Source organism: Canis lupus, chromosome 21, assembly GCF_011100685.1.
Source record: "Canis lupus familiaris isolate Mischka breed German Shepherd chromosome 21, alternate assembly UU_Cfam_GSD_1.0, whole genome shotgun sequence".
NCBI classification, from domain to species: Eukaryota; Metazoa; Chordata; class Mammalia; order Carnivora; family Canidae; genus Canis; species Canis lupus.
The window spans coordinates 48846798-48871214 of NC_049242.1; the positions used below are offsets into that span (position 1 = coordinate 48846798).

The 24417-nt window shown below is 43.4% G+C and overlaps 1 protein-coding gene across 1 annotated transcript in view; it reads right to left on the reverse strand.

Annotated features, from left to right (window-relative positions):
- The window catches only part of LGR4 (leucine rich repeat containing G protein-coupled receptor 4), a 99838-nt gene that overhangs the window by 7345 nt on the left and 68076 nt on the right, over positions 1 to 24417 (reverse strand). The window contains exons 3-14 of the mRNA XM_038569287.1: positions 19692 to 19763; positions 18365 to 18436; positions 10264 to 10479; positions 9334 to 9405; positions 7523 to 7591; positions 6353 to 6424; positions 6107 to 6178; positions 5642 to 5710; positions 3874 to 3945; positions 2644 to 2709; positions 1876 to 1947; positions 140 to 211 (exon numbers count right to left, since the gene is read on the reverse strand). Of these exons, the coding sequence (XP_038425215.1) occupies positions 140 to 211; positions 1876 to 1947; positions 2644 to 2709; positions 3874 to 3945; positions 5642 to 5710; positions 6107 to 6178; positions 6353 to 6424; positions 7523 to 7591; positions 9334 to 9405; positions 10264 to 10479; positions 18365 to 18436; positions 19692 to 19763 (996 nt within the window). The remainder of the gene's footprint in view (positions 1 to 139; positions 212 to 1875; positions 1948 to 2643; positions 2710 to 3873; positions 3946 to 5641; positions 5711 to 6106; positions 6179 to 6352; positions 6425 to 7522; positions 7592 to 9333; positions 9406 to 10263; positions 10480 to 18364; positions 18437 to 19691; positions 19764 to 24417) is intronic.

Here is a 24417-nt window from a genome sequence, read left to right on the forward strand (position 1 = left end):
TACCCTATCAATGCAGGTTCGCATTTACGCAAGGGAGCAACCGAACAGGAAAATACTTCCGTAGGACAATGCTAAGACACAAGTTTCTGTAGATTATGCATCACCTTCACGGTATGACTGCATAAAATCATCAACTTACAGGTTAGTTATTGACCCAAGCTTGGCAAAAGCTCTGTTGTGAATTTCATGGATCTGGTTCCTACTCAGATCTCTGCAAGGGCAAGAGGATCATGTTAATCTTTCCAAATAAATTCAAATTGCAGTTAGTTTGACTATACTTTGGAATCTGAAGTAGTCACAGTATCCCTGATAAGATAACAAATCTTATTAATCTTGTCCAACAACTTCGTGTTTATGTTCAATCCCTCCCCCCCTTCACGAAAATCTATTTCTTGGAATGGGTTCCGCGGCTCAGTAATTCTAGCTGGCATCTGTTTTAAAACAGTTGTGAATTTTCTCCACCTTATCATTCTGGTACCAGTTCAAAAATATAAATGATGTGATATAACCTTTGGCACTATTTAGTAGGCGAAGAAAAACTCAGCTCCTGACAAAGCTGAAAATAAAAACAGGTTTCATACTATTTGCCTTCTCAAAGGTCAGTGATAAGGCCCCCACGGAAGACAAACAATCAATATGTAAACAAGAGCATTCCAGAAGGGCTTCAGATATCATTCTTTTCCCCCCTGAGCAGGAAATAAAAATCATATCAACACCAGAGCTGTACTATATTCAAAAACACACCCTGAGAAATTAGTAACACAGAGAAATAATCTGCAACCACACTTAGACGGAGCCTTGATGGAAATTCAGAGGCTGGATAAAGTCATTCCATTACGCATCTCCCAGATAACAGACAGCCGGACAAACTTGGTTCCGAATCATGGAAAGGCCAGCTTTTCATTGTTGTCGCTTATCAGCGCTCCAGAAGTGATGGCAGCTAGGAGCCAGCCCCCTTCCTCGCTACTGCCCAGACCCACACACGGCAAGCCTGTCAGGCACAAGGAAGGATCCCAACCTCTAACAAAATATTTTCTAGTAGAAAGCATTTTCAATGTCTTACTGGAGAGCTACTGGAAGATAGGATTCAATACATGTAATTTCACTCCATCTTCACATTTCCAAATTTGCTCTGTTATTTTAAAAATGCTCACTGTATTTCAGTGTGTTGTGTTTCCTGCACTGAGGTTCTGTGAAGGCGGGGACAAGGCCTGTCTTAGCCACCTCTCTATCTCCAAGTGCTTAATAGAGTATTTGGCACAAATACACACTCAAATACAAATACATTTTTTCCAATGAGTGCTTCTGCTGCATATTATTAGCTATATTTGTTATGATACATACCCCAGTGCAAGGGTCAGCAAATTTCTTGTGTGGAGGGCCAGGGGGTAAATATTTTCACCATTAGGTCATATGGCCCCTTACTAGTCAACTCTGCCACAGTATGGTAAAAGCAGCCCTGGACAACGCTTACACGAAAGGGCAAGGCTGTGTTCCAATAAAACCTAACTTGCCAAAATCGGAGGCAGGCTGGACCCTTTGCCTCTCGCTGCCCTAATGCACTTGCAAACCTCATTAGTACCACGAGAAAACAAACAAGCTCCATTTCTCAGGTTATACACACATTACGCTTTTTCACCTACCAATGTACGGTATCATAAATCAGCTAAGGTAAAAATTACTAAATAAAAAGTGAAAGGTTAAAAAAAAATACTGAAAGCAGATTATTGATAAAGCACCACGTGGTATAATTTGAACAATACTTATACATAATAAATTGCATCTTTAAGTGTATCACTTATGGGAATTATAATGTATTAATTTATAGGTGGACAAAAATTGTATTTGTTTCTAAATAATCAAAGAGAAACTTACAGGATCCGCAGAGAGACCAGGCCTTGAAAAGTACCTTCTTTTATTTGGTGGATCTGATTACGTTGCAGAGAACTAAAAAAAAATATATATATATATATTTTTTGAATTTGAAAGAGAACATCTCTTCAACATTTTCTCAGTTTAAATTCCTGATTAACACTGATTGATCTCGTTGAAAGTAAAGAGAACTGCCATTTCCTCGGTTGTAACACCAAAGGGTTGGACTAATTGGTATTCCATCCCAATGGATACTGGGAATTAACGTGTACTAACTAAATTCCTTAGCAACCTCACTCAGGAGAGCAGGAAGGCCACATGGTAAAAAAAAAAAAAAAAAAAAGGGACTCAGGACAAGACAACCATACCAAATGCTGTAGGAAGAAAGGGATCAGGAAAGGGAGAATGAACCCCCCTCCTCTCCCTGCTCCAAACCAACTTCCACCAGAGCTTATAGGTACACAGTAGGTGTCCACGTTTGGTTTCCCTCAATAGCCAAGAACAGGTTTTATTTGTGTGTTTTTTGGTGTACACAGCCCTCCGCCCATGAAATCTCACAGAATGCCCGATAAGTACCCAATATACGCTGGCTGCACGACCATACCTAGTACGATTTGACATTTATTCACAGGAACACTTGACTATACGCATGTCTTTCCTTAATATTTCTGAATTCTTAATAGTAAAGCCATTACTTAAAATAGAACATGTTCGTTCGATGAATCAACAATAAACCACAGCAAAAAGAGTATATATCAAAGACCCACTTACATTTCTTCCAGAGCATGGCAACCATCAAAGCTTGGAAGGTCTTTTATACTGTTGTAAGACAAGTCCCTTAAAACAACGAAAATTAACAAATTAATTTCTACGTTATCAGAATACTAAGTTAAAAGAGCTATACTCAGGAGTATCAAAGTATCAAATACTATACTTAGTATTTAGTAACAGAATACTAAATTAAAAGAGCTATACTCAGAGAGTCCAGGTAAGAAGATCTAAAATAAAGAGAGCGCTGAAAAAAAGCAACTATTTTTTTTTTCTTGTAACCTTCTAGAGTACCTTAGTGATAGAACAGGCTTAAGATTTGCAAACTTCATGTACATAATATTGAGTATAGACAATATAAAATATATTAAAAACACTTAAATTTTTTAAAAATTTTTAAATAAAATTAAAAAACATTAAGCATAGAAAAGAAATACATAAACATATAATATGGAAAATCCATAAAAATAATGTCTCAGTGGTAATTTATGTGGTTTTTAATTTATATCTTTATAGTACTGTTTATATGATAAATAATTTCTCTGTTGTTATTTAATAATAAAGCTGTGAAGAGTGGTATGCAGAGCTCGCATTTTCAGAAAAATTTTCTTAAATTTGAAGACTCAATAACTCAGCTAATCCCACTGCAGTGTTTCCTCAGTAGTGATCACGATGCTCGATGCTCCAGAGCATTTAATGATTTGCCTAATCAATCAGTCACTTATTTCGTTACTCTCTCCGCTGAATGCTTGTTAACAACTTAGTAACTTCATTGTTTGTTCTTGTGACATTTTGACATCCTTTATTTACTTTTAATTTCCAGGAGAGTTTAAAGTTTTTGGAAAGCTCCATGCTTAGCTGGTTCCTGACCCAAGAAAGATTTGGGCTCTGCTTAGGCTATGGATGAGAGAGAAAATTGTGGAGAGCTGACTCTCCTGAGGCATCTCGAAGAAGGACAGGGAGTCCAGGTAAGAAAAATACCAAGGAAGAGCCTGTCTGGTTTTACTCTGTTCAAAGTAAAAGTCACAAGATGTGTGACATCCATATAACCTTAAAACCAAATTGAAATATACATGACCGACCCTAAGGTCACTAAAAAGCTGCTCATTTACATAAAGGGAACAAAGAAGACATAATTCTACACCTTAAAATCAGCCAATGAAAACAGCTTATCAAAAATAAAACTCGGTATAAAAAGAAAAGGTATGGGAAGGGAAGAGGGACCCGACTTACAAAGTCCTAAGCATCTTTTGTTCTTGGCACAAGTTACTGGATATGCTGCTTATCTTTGTGCCTGTCAAGGTCCTGTGGAAAAACATTGTTCATCTAAGAAATGGTCCAAGTTGAGATGGTAAACAAAACGCGATTCTCACGTACACAAAGACACTCATGATTGCAGATGAACCAGAGTCTGTATCCCACCACCTACCGACTCCTTGAGGTCAGGCATGTGGGATTAGCCCTCCTTTATGGGTCTCATTTGCATAGGAAGGCCGAAAAGCTTGTGACACAAGATGTTGATATTGCCCAGACGACGAGACAAGACTGCCTTCTCACGTGGGACCAACGACAACGGTAATCCACGGCCACAGCCTGACTACAATCCCCTGCAACACGGCCTCACACCCAAACAGCCAAGGCAACTTAGCATCCTGCGCCCCGGACTTTGTTTCTGTGTTTTCAGGCAACCCAACTCACCATTCGGAAATGTCCTCTCTTCCCCGCTCCCTTTCCATGATCCCACCTGCGGTCAACACCGAGTCCTGTGCTTTCCCCTTGGGGCTGCTTCCAGCATCTGACCCCCTCTTCACTGCTACTGCGGCTGCGCAGATCACGCGTGAAATGATGCACAGAGGGGTGGAGGGGTCTCAGGCCACACAGGGGGAACGCCAGTGGTGGTGAAGGTGTTCGCTTAGCAAGGGGATTATTCCCAGGGCCTCCTTGTGGTTCTTCCCATCTCAGGTCCCTGCTACCCTCCTCACGCCACCTGCTATAACATACTCAACACATCCTGAACAATCAAGTCTAAACCCCTGAGCCCTGTGTTCCTGACCTCTTTCTCTTTACCTCTTGGCATACGTGAAAACTGTAACATTAATGTGACCCCCTCTGCTAAGGCTCCTTGTGGCTGGAGACCCTTAGCCACCTCGTGCTTCTCCTGGCTGCCTGCAAGGTCAGCAAACGCTCGGACCCATACGTACCCCATTCACAGACCATCCACTGGGAAGATCTGCCATAACCACGTGTTCAATGTTCAAAGGCTGCCATTTTAACTGTGACCCAAATGATCTCCCCGACGTCTCCAGGTCACACCGCATTCCATTAAACACGTGCAAGTCTAGCTCTATACGATCCCTGAGGAAATGCTCAGTATTCCCCATTTTGCCTTTCTAATAGAAGACCCAACTCTGGGAAACCTGAGAGTATTCAATTTTGAAAATGTTACCCTTCCTGGGGATCCCTGGGTGGCTCAGTGGTTTAGCCCTTGCCTTCAGCCCAGGGTGTGATCCTGGAGTCCGGGATCGAGTCCCACATCAGGCTCCTTGCATGGAGCCTGCTTCTCCCTCTGCCTGTGTCTTTGCCTCTCTCTCTGTCTCTGTCTCTCTCTCTCTCTCTCTCTCTCTCTGTATCTCATGAATAAATAAATAAAAATCTTTAAAATAAAATAAAATAAAATAAAATAAAATAAAATAAAATAAAATAAAATAAAATAAAATAAAACGTCACCCTTCCTCCCTAAAGCTTCCTCGGACACCCTACATCAGCTGCGCCACTTGTGAGTTCCCAAAGCACTGCCTCAAATCTGGTGTTTGCTTACTGCCTTGTATTTTCAGTGAACTCCTCAGATCTAATATCCATATATATCCATCTCTATGCATGCCATTCACAGAGAGTGCAGGAACCAACGCAAACCCATCATCATCATCAAAAAGCACTGGCACCCCACGAGGAGGCCCGCGTGTTATTTTCTTCCTACCCCTCTTCAAACAGCCACACTTACAGACTCTCCAGATGGACAGTTCCAGTCAGGTTGGGGAACTGCTGCACCATGCTTGCACCCCGAATGACTCTTCAAGAAATTAGGAAAGAAAAGGGAATTTAAAATAAAGGACTTTCATAGATAATGTTTTCATTTTGTTTTTTAAACAGTTCAATATTATAGTACTACTATACCCAAAAACAAAATCAGTTTCAATTCTTGAATGTACCTGAAACTGTGATAATGAGGCTAAGTGTTCACATAAATAAGCCTCACAAATCTTCAGAATTGTCCTTTGGACTTTCATCCAAGGGAAAAAAAATAAATAAAAGATTTTTGTCTTCTGGAGCAACAATGAGATAGTGATACATCCTAGTTTTCCATTAAAGAAACTGCATAAATATTAAGAAACTGCATAATATTAAAATTTGTATAATGCTAAAAAAAAGAATAAAAATAAAAAAATAAAATTTGTGTAATACTTACAAGGAATGCAGATCAGATAAATTGTGAAATGCTGAGTTCCCCACAAAAGACAGAGGATTATCATACAAATGTCTGTAAAAATATCCAAAAAAAGTAAAGTTTTCCTATGTTCGCAAGCCATCCAACACTACCTTTATGGTCACAAAGTCCATATATCTAAAAGCCTGAATTTTCATTTTTCACTGAGATGTCTGGCATCATACAGACATGCTTTACATGATTTTATAGTGAAGCAAAACTACTTACATCGTTCTTAAGAGTGGATTGCCATCAAAGGCTCCATCGGGGATAACAGAAATAGAATTACTATGAAATAACCTAAACAGGGAGGAGAAGAACATCTTGAAATGCATGTCCTGTTGTGAGGTGAGCTAAAACCCGAGTGTCTAGCCCCGCTCAGCAAGATGTGGAACACATGAGAGTCCCAGAAGCGTGAGGAAACAGAAGTTTCAATTCCATCTCATACTTTCCGGGGCCATATACCTAATTCTTCTTCAACCCAGGCTTACCCCGGTATCGCTCAGGGCTCTCTTACGCGCTGAGCAGTTGCTGTGTCAACGAAGAACTTCAGACCATGAGTGAGAATCTTAAGGGGTTTTGACCTCTATATTCCTCTGGCACCTGCATTTAATCCTTAAGCAAAGAGCTTCAGAGGACTTGCCACCAACGCACGACACACAAGCCCTGTGAGGCCATGGGTATTCCTGCCTCTGCCCTTGACAGAGCCAATGTCTAAAATGCCCCCTTAGCCTTTCATTTATTTAAATATTTCCACCCTTTTGGGGCACGTGGGAGGCTCAGTCTGTTAAATGTCAGAGTGTCGACTTCAGCTCAGGTCATGATTTCAGGACATGTGGTCGAGCCCTGTAACCAGGCTCTGCACCAGGCGTGGAGTCTGCTTGAGAGTCTCGCTCTCCCTCTGCCCCTTCCCCGCTGCTCGAACTCCCTCTCTCACTAAAATAAATAAATAAAATCTTTACAATAAATAAACGAATAAATACACACACACACACCTACCCTTTTAACTCTAGTCAAATTCTTTCTCTTTAACGCTACCTTTTCTGATGACCCCGGTTCTCAGGGAGGCCTTTTTCTGGAATGATTCATTTACCCTCTTCATTTAGCGCTTATTTCTACCGAGGAAGTGTTCTCTGTCCTACACAGTAGGCCTCCCCAGTGCCCCCAAGACGCCAGGCTTCTAGCTGGCAAGGACCATACATTATGGCTCTTGTTTCAGAGATCCAAGCCCAAAACCGTCTGCGCTAACGTCATCCAGTCTGTATGAGCCTATGTGTGTTTGTGTGTGTTTGTGTATTGTGTCATATGGAGCAAAGAGGTTTTCAAATCTCACTGCTGGAACATCAGGTGGTGAATTCTAAGGATATGAAAATACAGAGAGAGCAAAACAATACTCACAGCTCTTTTAGGCTAGGAAGGGCTTTAATAGCCTGAGGAAATTCCCCCAAGTTGTTATAATTCAAGTCCCTAGGAAAAAAATGGGGGAAACATATAAGAACACTGAAGAGTAGTCATAATTTTTAAGGCATTTGGTATGAATGTATTCCTTAAAAAAACACATCCTCTGCAGGGTAGTCTCTCCTTCCCAACCATAGTGCCATTTCAAACTCTGTGGTTTAACTTGCACCTTCTCTTAGAATTCTGAATAGAAAAAAAGAATCATAATTCATCATTCATGATAGTTTTGAGTTAATTTCACAAGGTCAAGGAATTCCCAATCACACATGGCTGGTGCATTAAATAAACAATTCTGAATGACATTTCTCAGGAAAGTTACCATAAAACAAAATCTATGGAATATCCATTTCTAAATGAATATTTAGAACTTTGGTCTGAAACCAAAGTTTCTGTTTGGGGTTTAGAATGGCTTCCTGAAATTCTAGCATGAGGGCAGAGGACCTCAGCCCTCCTATCGGGTGGATGACCTGACAGAAGTACGAACAAGGGGAAGGTCGATAATGGCTCCACAGCACTATTGCCGTGAAGTAGGTTATAAAATGTTGAAAACGTTACATTAATTAGCGCAGAGAAAAGCTACAATGATCTGTACTTAAAAGTCTTAATTCTGAGGGTTTAAGTTTTCGTTTCTTTTATAACCTTAAGAGAATGTTGGCCTATGATTATCATGGTCGATTTCAGAATGAGAGTAACATAAAATCAAAAGTCCAGCTCTTGAGGGACCTATTTTATTTTCCTTTTCTACATAGGAAGAGAAGTGGCAAATAAAAAATTCAGCCGGGAAGAAGAGTCTCCATGGCAATATAATTGGAAGAGTATACGCGGTCCAGCATCCGAAGATCCATCTGGTCTTCTGTTACGCTGACATTTACATACTTAGTAAAGGATAACTGAGCTTGGAACTATCTTCTTCAAGAACTTCCACCTTCAAATATCCACTGGTGCTCACTATCCTTCCGTGGTTTAGACAGGAAAGTAGATTAATAAGGAACTAAAAGATTCTACGTCTTCTCGTTAACTGACAGCTAACCAGAACGTTCACCTAAACAAAATATTACAAACGCTGAGCATTCCAATCAAATGTCATTAACCCAACTAACGGGGACATATTCTGACTTATTTACTATACCACAATAGCAAATCCTATAAATCTTCTAATGAAGACAACTAAAATAAGCTAAAACAACAAAAATAAAGACGCCTCCTCTTAATTACACATAGCTGTCCGATGCCTTTGGCTCAAACGGTGGTGCAATGTACGTACAATTCAAATACTTTAACAGGAACAACAATAAAAGTATCCCAATGGAAAGCTTTACTTCATTTAGCATACAAGAAAGCAGAGAAAATATTCAAACCCAGGGTTAATAACCAGGTAAGATTTTTTTCCAGAATTAATTTTATAAGGTTCAGTGTTCCAAAACTGTCTCTCATATATTTTAACAAAACTAACATTTTTTTTAGAAAGTAGACATACCAGCAGAGTGAGCTGCTTTTTACATGTATTTTTGAAAGAAATACCAAATTCAAACTGGTGCAACATTTTTAACCATGCGCGAGATTAGTATTCCTAACCGTGTTACTTGATGGCAAGATTTTAATCACGTATTAAAGCCAGTTAATAAAAAAACAAAAAAGCCAATTCATAGTGAGCCAAACTCAAGACCATCATTTTCCCCTTTTCTGAAACGAAATACAAAAGCACATCATCCATATCGCAATGTAACCACCTGAAACAGGAATCAACTTACAAGGTCTCCAGGTTATCTAGTCCATCGAAACAGTGCTGACCCAGGTTTTTAATTTTATTGTTATGAAGATGCCTATGGAAAAAAAGCACCGAAGTGACTTTTACATCAACCAGTAGCAACTACGATAATATTTCTTAAGCCTAAATAGCCTCTTAAAGGAACCATGTAGGTAAGCATTTCAACCCTTGACTGGTGGAAACAGCAAATAGCACCTCTCTTGACATTGCTGCACAGACTCGGCCTCGCCAAACACAGAATGCCAAAGAAGAGGGAAAGCATCTCTGGTGGGAAAATGGTACACACATTGAAAATTCTTTAATATTTACCCATATCAGAACCAAAGCTCTGATGAGCCTTTCATGATCTAAAGTGAAATTCTGGCGAGCTCCCCTTGGGAGGAGGTGGGAAGTAGCCCGGAGGGAGCGCATCGCCTCCCACCACTGACAGCCAGTGTCAGATTTTAAAAGAAATGCCGTTTTTTAATGTCCACGTTTTCAAAGATTAAAAACACAGAGAATCATATATATTCTTTGAACAGACAAGTTGGTCGAAACCTGAAATATCACTGAAGCTTCTCTTCTGTGAGTGCCTCAAACAATGCGGCTTCTCCTCACGCCGAGGACATCACTGGTACGTTAAGTAAAAGCTGTCCAAGCATTTGCTAAACGTCCCCATTTCTCCTTATGGTTACAAAAGGCCACGTGGTTTAGAACGATTCAACAGTGAGCAGACGTTGGTTTTTTAATTAGCCTACCTTGTGTTTTTAAGAAGTCAGCATGTTTAATTTCGTAAAAAAGAAAAAGCAACTCCCCCAGACCAAGTATCTCTTCAACAGCACCCTCAAAGGTGAGGTGCTTTCATAATAATGTGTCACGAGAAATCTGTGCCTGCCCCCCCCCAATATACGGTGTTTAAGGGGGTGATACTTACAGAACCACCAGGCTCGAGAGGTTGGTAAACGCATAGTCGGGGATGCTCGAGATTTTGTTGAGAGCCAGGGTGAGGGCCTGCAGGGTGGGCAGGTTGCTGAGAGGATGCACAGGCACCTCCATCAAGCTGTTGTCGTCCAGCCACAGGTGTCGTAACTGAGCGAGCCCCTCAAAACTGTCCTCGGGGACTGAGGTAATATGGTTGGCATCTAGACGCCTGACAGAGACAGAAACAACCTCGTTCGAGAACGGATTCTAGCAGCACGAGCCAAGTCCCACACACCTCCCAGTTTCCAAAACAGAAGGGAGTTGCAAAAATGACCAGAGTCGTGGCATTCCTTCTTTCTTCAATTTCTCTAGAAAGTCTCATAAAATCGAGCCGCTTTTCCGAGACCACAGTGTGGAAGTCTGTTCTTTCCCTTCTTACATAACAAAGGGATGAATGCAAATCTCAATCTTTCGAGAATCTCTGGCTAAACTAACTTTACAGTAAAATGAGGTTTCTTAAAAAAAAAAAAAAAAAAAAAAAGGAAGAAAATTCTCAAGAAGGCCAAGCTAGAATTTCATGTTTTGGAATCTATTTCAAGGAAAGGAAAAAGGAAAAAGGAAAAAGGAAAAAGGAAAGGAAAAGAAAGGAAAGGAGGAAAAGAAGAAAGAAAGAAAGAAAGAAAGAAAGAAAGAAAGAAAGAAAGAAAGAAAGAAAGAAAGAGAAAGAGAAAGAAAGAAAGAAAGAAAGAAAGAAAGAAAGAAAGAAAGAAAGAAAGAGAAAGAGAAGGAAGGTAGGAAGGAAGGAGAAGAAAGAAAGAAAGAAAGAAAGAAAGAAAGAAAGAAAGAAAGAAAGAAAGAAAGAAAGAAAGAAAGAAAAAAAGAAAGAGAAAGAAAGAAAAAAACCTAAGCTGAGTAAATAAGCTACTATACTTAAAATTTTACATCACAACCAATATCTGACATTAATTGCTATTTAGACTTGTACCAAAGGAGGGGAAAATAAGGAAATATTTACCCCCAAAAAATGTTTACAGCAATAAATCATTTCAAGAGATTTTTAACGATCCTTCTTGCCACCAACCAAGTTAAAACTGTAAGTGTCATGTCCCGGTCAAATAACCTTCTCCTCCTCTCTTAGCACTAAGTTCAAAATTAACAGTTACTAAGAAAAGAACAAACCGTCCACAGGAAAAACTCAACAGCTCCCTCCGATCGATGTCATTTTGGCCTTAAGGCTTCTTTTAATTCTCCCAAAATTCTAGAATGAAAGACACCTTGCCAATAGGATTACCCAAACTTAAAAAAATTAGTCTCCATCTAAAAATCTGGGAAAATTCTGTCCTGAGTGTTGCTGGCCGCACCACGAGGCGTAATTGTTGGGATGATCGCTTCCTGACACGGGGACAACCTGACAGTGTGCGCCGGGCAAATCCCAGCTGTGTGCGCGAATCCCTTGCTGACACAGCTTCACCACTTAGACTCCTACCTTCCAGGCGTGGACCCCCTTGGAGAAAACAGGGAACACGAAAAACGTGAAAAGTCAAAATGACAGCCTGCTTTTAAAGACATGGATTGCGGCAGCTGTCGAGTTCAGGAATTTCGGACTTTGAGAGGGGTGCCTGTGCCTCCCGTTTCCCGGCCGCCTGGGCTCAGGCCTGCCATATAATTGCCCCTTTCCCCTGCAGGCAAATGCTGCGCCTGGGTCCAACCACCTGCTCCCGGCCCGGATTAGCGGGGGTTAAGGACCCTTGGTCCTGGTGAGGATCTGATGGTAGCTGCTTTTTGATAAAGTCGAGATAAGCACTAAAGAGTAACAGGGCAGGAACTGAGCAGCTGCCGTAAGAATCCCTTTAGAAACAGGCATTTTCCGTCCTGTTTATTCCTTAGACTCTCTCGCACCAACCCCAGAGAAGAGACAGGCATCGTCGACATACAGACGCACAGTCCTGGCTGTGGAGCGGCTTAGGAGATGGGCTGTAATAGGTAGATAGCATTCTCTCTCTCCCTCTCTGTCTCTGTCTCTCACACACACAGACACACACACACACACACACACACACACACACTCCACAACCTTCCGGAGTTTCCACTTAGGGGAAGAGAGACACTGGACATATAATCATATAATCAACCATATAATGTAACTACATAGTTAATGCAATTACATTCCACTTGTCGTTAATTTAAGCTTCTGCACTTTATTCAAAGCATCTAACCTGTGCATCTTGTCAGGCACAAAAGATAAAAAAAAAATGGTCAATTCAGACATGAGGCCTGTCCCTCACGAGATGGGCATTCCAATGGAGAATGGCCCACAAAAGTGACTACAGAATGCCTACGGAGCGCTATGAAATAAATAAATAGACTCATAAGGCTATTACTGGGGGGAGGGTAGCTCCTTCAAATGCACTGGTCAGGAAAAGCATCTCTACGAAGGAGCTACTCCAACTGCAACCCAGAGGGCGGAGACTCCGTGGAAACCAGTGGGCTGTGGTCCCAGCAAGTCCCAGAACGTCAGCGTGACGCGAACACACAAGGAAGGTGTGGAGGGTCCAGGGCAGACCTAGCTGGAGGTACAAATGGGGGACCAAGTCATATAGACCCCATGAGGCCAGGCAAGGGACTTAGATTGTATCTTAATTGTACAAATGGAAGTGCCTTTCCAGTTTCTCAGCATTGGAGCAGCTTAAAAGTTTAAATTGCCTATGCCGTGGTATTGATGATCACGTGCATTCCTATGCAACAGGATAATGAGCAAGGCTCACCGCCTTTCGCATACAACTCTCCACCAGAACGAAGCCCTAAAGGGAGAAAGGCCTTCAATTCAGTGGAGTGCCAAAACACTACACTTTCATTAAGACGTGGCAAAGTCTTGTAAGGAGGGCCATCCCCACCCTTCCAGCCTGATTTCAGTATTCGGTACACCATTTACCCTCCTGCAGGACACTGTGCCATGTGCCGCCGTAGAAAGAGATGGCCTTGGCTCAGGGCAAGATACCCACGCAGGTTCTGAGCTCGGATAGCAAGGAAATTATCTCCTGTGCAAGACAGTGATACAACAGCCCATGCACTGGCACAATTTCCTCTGTGCTAAAAACGTCCCCAAATGGTAAAGTTGCATCTAAGGAAGAATTCTGGGAAAATGAGGCACGTAAATAAGGAGCTAAATGAGGTAAAAAGGATGGGTGGTGATCCCATGGTCAAGCCTTACACCTAAATCCACATGCGGATGTTGGGGGCACATTCATAAATGTAAAGAGTCGGGGCAGCCCGGGTGGCTCAGCAGTTTAGCGCCGCCTTCAGCCCAGGTGTGATCCTGGAGTCCCAGGATCGAGTCCCACGTCGGGCTCCCTGCCTGGAGCCTGCTTCTCCCTCTGCCTGTGTCTCCGCCTCTCTCTCTCTCTCTCCCTGTGTGTCTCTCGTGAATAAATAAATTTTTTTTTTTAAAATGTAGTCTGCGGCTCCACCAAGATCAGTGTTTCACAGAGACACCGTCTTAGAATCAGGACTTTGTACCCATGACCTGCATATTTAATATTCATCCTAAGAGACAAGAAAATACCACCACTGATTCACGAGATGCACAGCAGCAGCCGGTATGTCACCGGTCGGGGGGTGACGTGGGCCGGTCCCCTGGCAGCAGAGAACGATTACTGAAGTGTACCTCAGGTGTTAAAGGGTTAACATTGCCCTAACTGAATTCCCTTACCATTTCTGTCTTTAAAATGTGCTTCTATTCCCTATTCTCAAAAGCCTGTTTCTTATCCTACCGAGACTCACACGCTTTTTTTTTTTCGTGCCTTAAATGAAGTGACAACAAGTCCATATGCAGATTTTGCGGACGAATGTCTGTTACCAACATCCATCCTGTGTCATCAAGAGCTTTCCCTATAGAGTGGTGTATTTTGTTACCGGTTTCAAGTACAAATTGTCAGGATAACACGTTATTGTGGAAAACCTAGGAATTTCAGTCCTTGAAATCCTCCTTTACTGTTCAATGTACGCGTAACCTAACTTAAGGGGCAAAAAAACAAATCCGGTGGAGCCAATCCGGACACACTTCCACAGCGTGCTCCACAGGCCCTTTGCACGAGCTCCGCCAGCTCCCTTTGAGGGTTCCTGGTGCTCGTCGTGCACAAGCACCTCAGGTTGGTTTCAGCCCCGCGACCTTTGCTCCCTGAAAGCACTGCTTGGAACCACAAGGAAATCTTTCATGTAATTCAGGTCTGAAGATCAGATTTGCAAACTGAACTCGAGGGGCCGATAAGACTGTTTGACACCACGACAAAATTTCAATTGTATCTGACTTGACTGCTACACCCACTAAGCTAACAAACCCGAGTGTGTTTCCTTCTTGGGTGAAACAGGCCTGACACGGCTCCCTGTGTTTCTGATGCAGATAAAGGTCCCCGTGCCCCCCCCCCTTTTTTTAAATAGTTTGCTTTGACTCCTCTCCACCTCTACCCCTCTCCCAATTTTGGAGAGAATTTAAACCACGCAATTCACTCAACAAGTGATGCGCACAACGTGCTTTTTAAAACTATTACAGGGAGAAAACTACCGTGAAAAGCACTTCAAGATCATCTCCACGATCAACAAATGTCACGTGGGCTTTACGCGCTTCTCGTCCACAGTCTATTTGTATGTTTTCCTGGTAGTTTTTCTGTTCTAAAACTCAAAGATTTAAAAAATAAAAAATAAAAAAATAAAATAAAATAAAATAAAATAAAACTCAAAGATTTTAGCTTTGCCTTTCTCAGCCTTCCAAACCAGGCCAAACGAGCGAATATTTTGATCCTTTAGTCTTGGGAAATAAGAACAATTCTGCATGAAGTTCTTGAAGTGAAATGAACTCTGAAGAAGCACAAGAAAATGACTATTTGAAACGTCTAATGAATTCAGGTCTGAGGGGGTAGGATGGTTCCCTCTGGGTACATGTGTCCAAGGTCACAAAGTGTGTAGAGGTGACAAAGTCACATGTCTCAATGGATTCACTGAAGGAGTCTCCTCAGAGTCTACGCACATGGTTATGGCAAATAACAAATCCTACGCTCCGTAACTTGGCACTGTGGCAAAATTAGCGACTTAATATATTTGTGCCTTTAATTAGACTTCTATTTATTTATTTTTTTTTAATTTTTATTTATTTATGATAGTCACAGAGAGAGAGAGAGAGAGGCGCAGAGACACAGGCAGAGGGAGAAGCAGGCTCCATGCACCGGGAGCCCGACGTGGGATTCGATCCCGGGTCTCCAGGATCGAGCCCTGGGCCAAAGGCAGGCGCCAAACCGCTGCGCCACCCAGGGATCCCAATTAGACTTCTATTTAAACTTGAAATTAAATGGTGAATACCTTGGATACTCCTTTTTGATGACATTAGATACATTTTAAAGTTTGACCTTTACAGCGTAGGATATGTTTTATTGGCACATATATTTTTGAAAGGTTTACTTATTTGAGAGAGAGGGAGAGAGCAAGCAGGGGAGGGGAGAGGGACAGGGAGAGATTCTCCAGCACACTGCCCTGAGCTTGGAACCCAACAAAGGACTGGAGCTCATGACCCCCAGATCATGACCGGAGCCAAAATCAAGGGTCAGACGCGCAATCAACTGAGCCCCTCAGTCACCCCTGTATTAGTCCACATTTTAATTTCACATTCATTTCTCATTAACCAGGAGATTATCTAATCTAAATGATAAGGTCGTCTAATTTCCAGTGATGTGTTTTGGGGGGGGGGTGGTTAAAAATGGTTTTATATCAGCAAGCAGATGAGACAAGCAGTTCAAACATTTTCAATCAAATCTTCTACTACAGGCGTTTCCTACAAAAGCCTACATTCGAAGTTATTTCAAAGGGCAATAAAAAGAAAGACGTGGGCAGCCCAGGTGGCCCAGCAGTTTAGCGCCACCTTCGGCCCAGGGCATGATCCTGGAGACCCGGGATCGAGTCCCACGTCAGGCTCCCTGCATGGAGCCTGCTTCTCCCTCTGCCTGGGTCTCTGGCTCTTTCTCTCTGTGTGTCTCTCATGAATAAATAAATAAAGCCTTTTAAAAAAAAAAGAATAGTACATAGGGCAGCAGTATACCCTTTAAAAAAAAAAAAAAGACGTATGGGGCAGATTAGAATACACGACTACATGATATAGTTAAAATCTAATTGTGTAACCCAGAACATATACGTGTGAATTAAATTCTGTTTTAATTCAGAGTGATTCCATGTACATAAGAATTACCTGGGGAAATTTTTTTAAATACAGCTTCCTATAGCGTCCTACCTTTAAAGAGAAAATACCATTACTTCGAGGAGATGGCGTAGGGGTCTGCATTTTAACAGAAGCTGGTACTTCCGATGCAAGTGGACAAAGTGCCACACTTTGAGAAACTACGCCTTCCTCCCGCTGTACATGGAATCGGGACACGCGCCGATGCAGTGTACGCGGGCGTTCCTTACTCTGGTACAATGACAGGCTAACGAACCAAGCTCCTCGTTTAAAAGAATACTTTTCCAAAGAAATAAAAACAAATTAATGAATACTTTTTCGTTACTTTCAGCCATCCCCGTCACCTGGTTATATAAATTGGATAAACTAATAACCAAAAGGAAGCACCAATAAAATATTTCATTATTATCATCAGTAGATGCCACACGTCAGATATTGCTGTAAGTGCTGTTCGTGCATGAAAGTATATGGCAAGTAACGAACACACTACTGTATGGAGAACTTTAGGTAACTTGCACAACCTCCCACAGCTAGCAAGTGGCAAAGTGGAGATCCAAACCCAGACGAGCCCGATAAAGACGCTAATGGCTTTTCTTAATCTTGGCAGGAAACGAACCGCAATCCCCACATGCATCAGTTCAGCGCTCCTCACTCTCTTCTGTTAAGATGCCCCTGGAGATAGAGGGGTTGGGTCTTCTAGTCCCAAACATGAGAAAAACTATAAAGTTGTAGCCTTAACAACACTAGCTTATAATATTCATTCTAGTCATTAAGAAATGTTGGTTTAATATAAAAACAGTTGCTTCTTCAAAGTCTTCTATGGATGTTGCATGGCCGCTGGGACGCCACTGCTGCCTACTGGATCGCCCCACCGGAGAGGGAAGGGAGGGGTGGGGTAGGGGCATCAGAACAGCGGGAGCAGCGATCACTGTTCTCGGATCATGTACGTACGTACATACATATGGGAAACGATGCAAAAAAGAACAAAGTGAAGTGCTATATGAAAAAGCGTTTACGAAAAAAATAAAAACAAAATAAATAAATAAATAAATAAATAAAAGAGAAAAAGCGTTTAGGGCGCCTGTGTGGCTCAGTCAGTTGAGCGTCTGACTCTTGATGTCCGCTCAGGTCATGATCTCAGGGTCATGGAACCGAGCCCCGTGTAGGGCTCTGGGCTCAGCAGAGTCTCCCTAGGCTCGCTCGCTCTCTCTCTCCCTCCCTCTGCCCCTGACCCCGCTCACTCTCACCTGCTTGCATGCACGCTCTCTCCCTAAAAAAAATCTTAAAAAGAAAAAAAAAAAAAAAAAGAGCTTTTGAAATGAACGAAAACCAAGCTTTTGAACATGGTAAAAACCAAAAGTTAAAATCTTGTACACTCCACTTAAAACCAAACCCTCTTCAAAAAGAAAAACTTGGGAAGAAGGCAGTGCAAGAGACTAAGTTACCACGTCCAATGTGAGTGCAAGGCCCACGGATGGGGAATTATAATCAGTTGGTTCTGATTATCGGGGCTGCCCAAAACAGAAACGTCTCTGTGGCTGTTGGCGTTTCCCGACCATCACGGCACAAGACGCTTAGACCTTCTGTACACACGTAACTCTGGTCCTGGAAGGGTGGCCATCCCCGGCCATGCACAAGCTCTGGGAATCATACCTGGCGGTGTATGGTGGTAACGTCTCTCCCAGCACCTGAGACGAGGGGGGGGGTCAACGGAACCATGTCCTTGTCCCTCACCATATGGCATTTTGATAGTAGCACCTGGCCATCCCCAGTTTCATCCCAGATGAGAGAATAAATCTCCCCTTTTCCTGGGACTGCACGTCTTTTCACCGTTAGCAGCCAGAGGGGTCTACTAATGATCTAAGAATGCAGGAAACCAAAAAAGCTTACTTACAAAGACTGCAAAGCACTCAGTCCTCGAATGGCTTCACTGGGTACTGTTTTCAACTGATTGTTCTGCAGGGTTCTGGAAGGAAATTTTTGGTTAGTGAATAACAAGCAATTGTTACTATTTTTTTTTCTTAGAAGAATTCAGAGCCCTTTCTATCCAAAAAAATATTTCCAAAGGCAGGAAAGGAGGAGAGGTCAAGGTGGAAAGCACCCAAGGAAAGAGAAGTGCAAAAAAAAGCAAGAAGCATTTGCTATAAAGCCCGCAATGAAACCGAAGCCGCTATCCCAAGCCATCTCTGGACACAGACCTACTGGTAATACACGTTTCCAGGGATCTTTCACTCTCAGGAACTAAGACACCCTAATTAATATTCATCACCCTAGGGACGGTTAAGGTTAATTAGGAAGTGTAACAAGTTAACTGGGAGGTAGAACAAGCAAACCGGCTGGAGCCCCTAGTGCCTTTTCAAGCTGGAATAAAGCAGAGCCCAGAAACACGGGCATTAGGTAAAGCCAATTTTTCCAAGAAGACTGCAGACCCTGAGCTCTTAGGGAGCAGCAGACACGTCCTTAGTGAATGGAGGGCCCGGAGCAGAAAAAAAGGGCTTCAACTGTATGTAACGGTTAGAGAGAAGAGAGGCATTTACTGGTACTGAAAATGAGGTCTTCACTGCTGTTGTCTAAGCCTCTTCTAGTCATACTAATACAGTGACTGCTTGACAGGAATCACGACCACAGAATGGAAGGGTAAAAGCCACAGAACTCACCGAACCAGAGAGGTCCAGTGACTTGCAGAGGATTGCCCAGCAAGGTAGTGGCAGTCAGTTCACCTGTTCATCTGCCATGGTCCAAACCCCTACCCACTGCCAGGAATTTATTTCCTGGTCCCTCACAGACTCTGTGAATTATAGACGTCTTAATTCCTTTTGGCTTTAAAAAACTATTTTAACATTTCGAGCTTTTGTAAGCCTTTTTTTCCCTTTGGGGTCAGCTAATTCAAAGTTCTTACAGCTATCCGGTAAGTAGAAACAGCTCTACCAGTAAAGCTTAAATATGATTTTGATTCAATCCATTAGCCCCACAAAAAGCCTAATACATTCAACTGTAATGCACTGAAGGTCAGAACACCTATTATTTAGAGTTTTAACTTTTGTTATCTAGACCCAAGGTTGCCTAAATCAGCCCTCGCCTCCCACACTACCCATTGGCCACTCCTTAAATCTTTTAATCCTGAACTAAAAGAAACTGTGCTTACCCTAGCTCCAAGCATGTTGACTATGCAAAAAGAAAATACACAGCCAGCTGTGAAACTCTAAAATTGCATTACTTACAGAACTTTGAGTTCTTTCAACCCAGACAAGGCCTTTGGGTGGATAAAAGAAAGGTCGTTGCCAGCCAATCGTCTAGGGGGAAAAAAGTAGCAAGAAAAAAAAAATTGTAATTCAGGCTCTTAAAATTCAGAACTCACAATAAACTAATCTGTGATTAAAGCTCTATGTTAAACATTTCTCAAGTCTGTCTGACATTCAACATGGACTTAAACCTTTGCTAAAGCGATCCCAAGATTCTCCCAATGAGATAAATGTCTCTAGAATTTTTTTTTTTTTAGACTCCCAATACAATAATTCAAACAGGCACATTTTTATTCTGGTGAGGTCAAGCAAGCCAAAACACATTAAACCAAATTAAGTTTGCTATTCATGGTCACTCTCTGCAGCTTGCAGTGTTTTCCAAGTGCCTCATAAATACAGACCACTGGTCAGCAGGCAGGAGTGTTTATACAGATCAGAGCAAACCAGTCTGTTAAGGAGGAATGCCTCCCGGAGGCAAGTCAGCCTGTTATCTCTCCATTACCAAGGGCGGCGTACTCTGTGCAAAAGGGAAGCGAAAAGTGAAAGTCACTATAAGCAGGATTTTCCAAGCAAAGGCATATGTGTGTGTGTATAAGATTCTCCCAATGAGATAAATGTCTGCAATTTTTTCTTTTAACTCCCACCACAATAATTCAAACAGGCACATTCGGGGGCGGGGGGGTGTGCACCCGTGTGTATGCACACACAGACGTGTATGTATGTATGGGGTGTTTTTGAGAAAGGTTTTCCTAAAGAAATTCTAAAGTGACAAATGTAACAGGGAGTAAGGGTGAGTAAGGAAAAGACCAGAATTCCTGGGGTCCTTTTGTAAGACAGTCTGAGCCCACAGTTCCTGCCGTGCCCCACTTCCCAGGCACACAGAAACGGGAGGAGAAGCTGCACAGGACTTTAGGGACAAGGAGCGGGACGTAAGGCAGCAGCTCGAGTGAGTAACCTGTACACAGGTGGGCTGGAGGGAGGTCTCCAAGCCGGACTTAGGAACGAGGGCCGTGTGCCTGGACGTTAAGCACAGGACCACACCCCCTGCCCCATCCCTCAACATGGCCTGGTTTCACCAGGGGCACTTCCCCCAGCAACAGGTTTCGTATCTGTAAGTTGCTTTTTTTTAAAGTGCTCTCCCTCCCTGTGCCCTAGCATCACGTGCCCTAGCATCATCAAGTCCTAGTAATCCCTCCTTTATTTTTTTTTAATTTCTTTTTATTGGACTTCGATTTGCCAACATATAGCATAACACCCAGTGCTCATCCCGTCAAGTGCCCCCCTCAGTGCCCGTCACCCAGTCACCCCACCCCTGCCCACCTCCCCTTCCACCACCCCTTGTTCGTGTCCCAGAGTTAGGAGTCTCTAATCCCTCCTTTAAAGGTTCCGTTTTCATCCCTCCCTCTCCTCCCTGCAAGCAGCCTGCACCTCAGAGCCACCTTCATCGAGTCACTCGTTCACTGAAAAGTTTCGTTCGTTCATCAACAAACATGAGGGTCTACTAAGCACCAGGGGTACGACATGCTCCTCCTAGACCTCTGGTCCCCCTCGCCTTCCAATCCACCCCTCTAGTACTCCCTGATTTTAGGGACACAAGAAACGCTCCTTCATCTGAAGTCACTGAGGCCTGAAACTACTTTGTAGACGCGTTATTTTCTCTAGAACTCTTTGTCCCAGTTAAAATGCAAATAGCCCTGGAAAGGACCCCGCTTGGTCCTTACCTAGCCTTACCGTAGGGATGTGGCCTGAAGGTGTGTGTTGGGCAACGGGACGGTGCCGGTGCGGGTGGAGAACCAGGGGACTCAGAAACCAAGAGTGACTACGTAAAATTACTTCTTCGGTAGCAAGGATCACGACACTGGCTTCTCAGGCAACACCACAGGTGTCGCACAGGGTCGACCTGAACTAAATTCCTCCTAAAAAGCCCTCTCACCACACACCGGGCACCCTCATACCTTTCAAGGCTTCCCAAGATCCAGACTCAAAATTGCTTACTTTGTACCATCAGGCTCTCGGCCTTTTACCTCCCAAGGTTCACCATATGTAAAGTGAGAGACTGAAAAAGACAGTCTTAATACCTCCTGAAGGTTAAAAATATTTAAAGTGATTTGTCCTCAGCAACCCTCTGGGTTCTAGCCTAGCCAGCGCCACCGCTGGTCTTCCCGTGCTTTACCCCCCAACCTCCCCTTCGCTCCTCGAATACCCGACTCCAGGGTTACTTCCCGCGAAGACTTCAGTTTTCGTGAACACGCCTAGAACTCGTAAACACAGGCTACAACCTACTGGTTGTTCCTTGCACATTGGCCTTTTAGGTCAAGCACAAGCAGTGCCCCGATCGGGCATGCATCTCACACTTGTGTTACTACCCACCAACACGCCAACTCATCAGTCAGAAACCGTTTTCTGAGAATTTTCCCCATTGAAAATACTCGCCATTCCGATGCCACAGCCCCCGGCCCCCACTGTCTACCCTAATGCACACTTGGTGCAAGCTCTCTCTATATCTGAGATATAGAAGAGGCCTTTCTATATCTCAGATTTACTAATTAAGATTCAATTAATAATGTTCATGCCGTAAAGGGAATATTTAAAAGATCACATTTCTGGGGGCCTGGGTGGCTCAGTCGGCTAAGCATCTGCCTTCGGTTCAGGCATATCCCGGGGTCCTGGGAGCCCGCTTCTCCCTCTGCCCCTCCTCCCTGCTTGTGATCTCCCTCTCTCTCTCTCTCAAATAAATAAATAAAATCTTTAAATAAGTAAAAAAAAAAAAAAAAAAGATCACATTTCAAAAAAAAAAAAATCAAATCGTACCGTACGGGGCCATAGCCTTCTTTCCCCGCAGGGCTGCAAGTAATCATGTGACTATGGCTGCTGCCCGGGTTATCTCAAAGATCTGCCTTAAACAGCTTGGGTCTGGGGCACCCGGCTGGCTCCGTCAGTAGAGCATACTATTCTTGATCTCGGGGTTGTAAGTTCAAGCCCCGTGTTGGCTGTAGAGATTATACTCAAAAATAAAATCTTAAAAAAAAAAAAAAAAAGGCGGGGGGGGGGTAGTGGGTGGCACACGGCGGGCCCAGTTGGAAGCACAGGAGACTACTGATCTCAGGGCTGTAAGTTTGAACCCCGCCAAACACTGCATGCAGAGATTACTTAAATATAATTTTTTAAAAGATCAAAAAAAGAAAAGCTCAGGTCCAGTAAAAGACAAACACCATAAACAGACTGACGTTGTTACAGGATTCGTGATTTTTCTCTCTAACATTAGTTTTTAATGTCCCCGTATCTATGAGCTTTCCTTGAGCTCAATCTATTACACTAGGGCCGCATGAAAGAGTGTTTTAAAAAATAACAAAATGCAGAGCACCTGATTACCTTTACTTGTCAACAAAAAAGACTGTTTACCACCTCAGCCAAGATCCTTGCTCCCTCTTCCCAAATCCCTGCCCCCTTTATAGGCCAAGGGAAAACTAGAGTAACTGAGCTTCAAGAAGTAGCCTCTCTTCCTCCACTACTTATCGTTAACAGAAATGACCAAATGAGCTCCCTTCGTGTGGTTTTTGCCGAAATACAGGCCCACTCTCCGGAGATAAACCCTTGGAGGATGCAGTGGATGGTGCCAACGGAGCCGAGAGGGGACCCTACCGCACACTGCCGCGGCGGTCCCATTTCTTAACTACAGTAAACGTATCATGTGGAGCCTGTAGGGCCGCATCAACACACGCTTCCCGAGCTGTCGCGTTCATGAATCCTAAACACGACAGCTTGGAGAAGGTTCTCCAGATCCAGCAGCCGCGTGCCCCAAAGTCCCATCCCATTTTGCTTCTTTCGTGAGCCAGAATTTCTTGCAGTAGACGCTGGGGACGCCTCGCATCAAAACCTCAGATCCGGGGAGAGCGAAGTGAATAAGTAACAGGGTTAGGGACAAAGTCCCAAGAGCTCTGAAAGGAAAGAGGCCTATGGAATGAGCCCACAGGAGTCGCAGGCCCGGAGATCCACGGCTTACGGACATTCTTCCATTTTAATCATCTCATTGCCGTGGCCCCGTTTCCCCGAGTCCCTGGGGGGCTAGGTGACTTGGCGGACGGCGCACGGAGGGGAGGCGGAGGAGCCAGCATTCCAGCGCCACTGCTTATTCACGTCAATGCCCCTGGTGTGTCACCAAGAAGTTGGGAAATACCTCCCCGAGAGGTGGAACAGAGTGGACTTGGGCAATAGCCTTGCTCTGAGCATCGACGCTCTCCCCTGGTAGCCTGGAGCCCCGAGTAGGGCCTGTGGACCTAAGAGCTCCCGAATGCAGCCACGGAGGAATTTCCAACAGACCACCAGTGCCATCCTTTCCACAGCCAGAGATGAGCAGTGGGAAAGGGGCTAAGGATGGGATCCCAGGGTGAGGGGGGGCCCTAAAACTCACTGGGACTTTATTTGGGACGTAGAGGAGTCTTGGTTGTGCTTCTTTTAATGCAAACTCTCATGGAAAAAGAGAGGATGTATTGGCTGGCCCCAGAAAACCCGTTTAATTCGCTAAGTGAGGATACACAGATATACATTATTACTACTGTTCCAATGGGAGCAGTGTAAGAACAGAAAGGTGGACATGGTACAATTTTCTGCATGCTAAGGGGACAAGGTCCCAGGCATCACTTCCTTCCCCTCTGCGCCCTGAAGCTCCTCTCTCCAAAGACCAAGAGCCTCCTTGCAAGGTTTC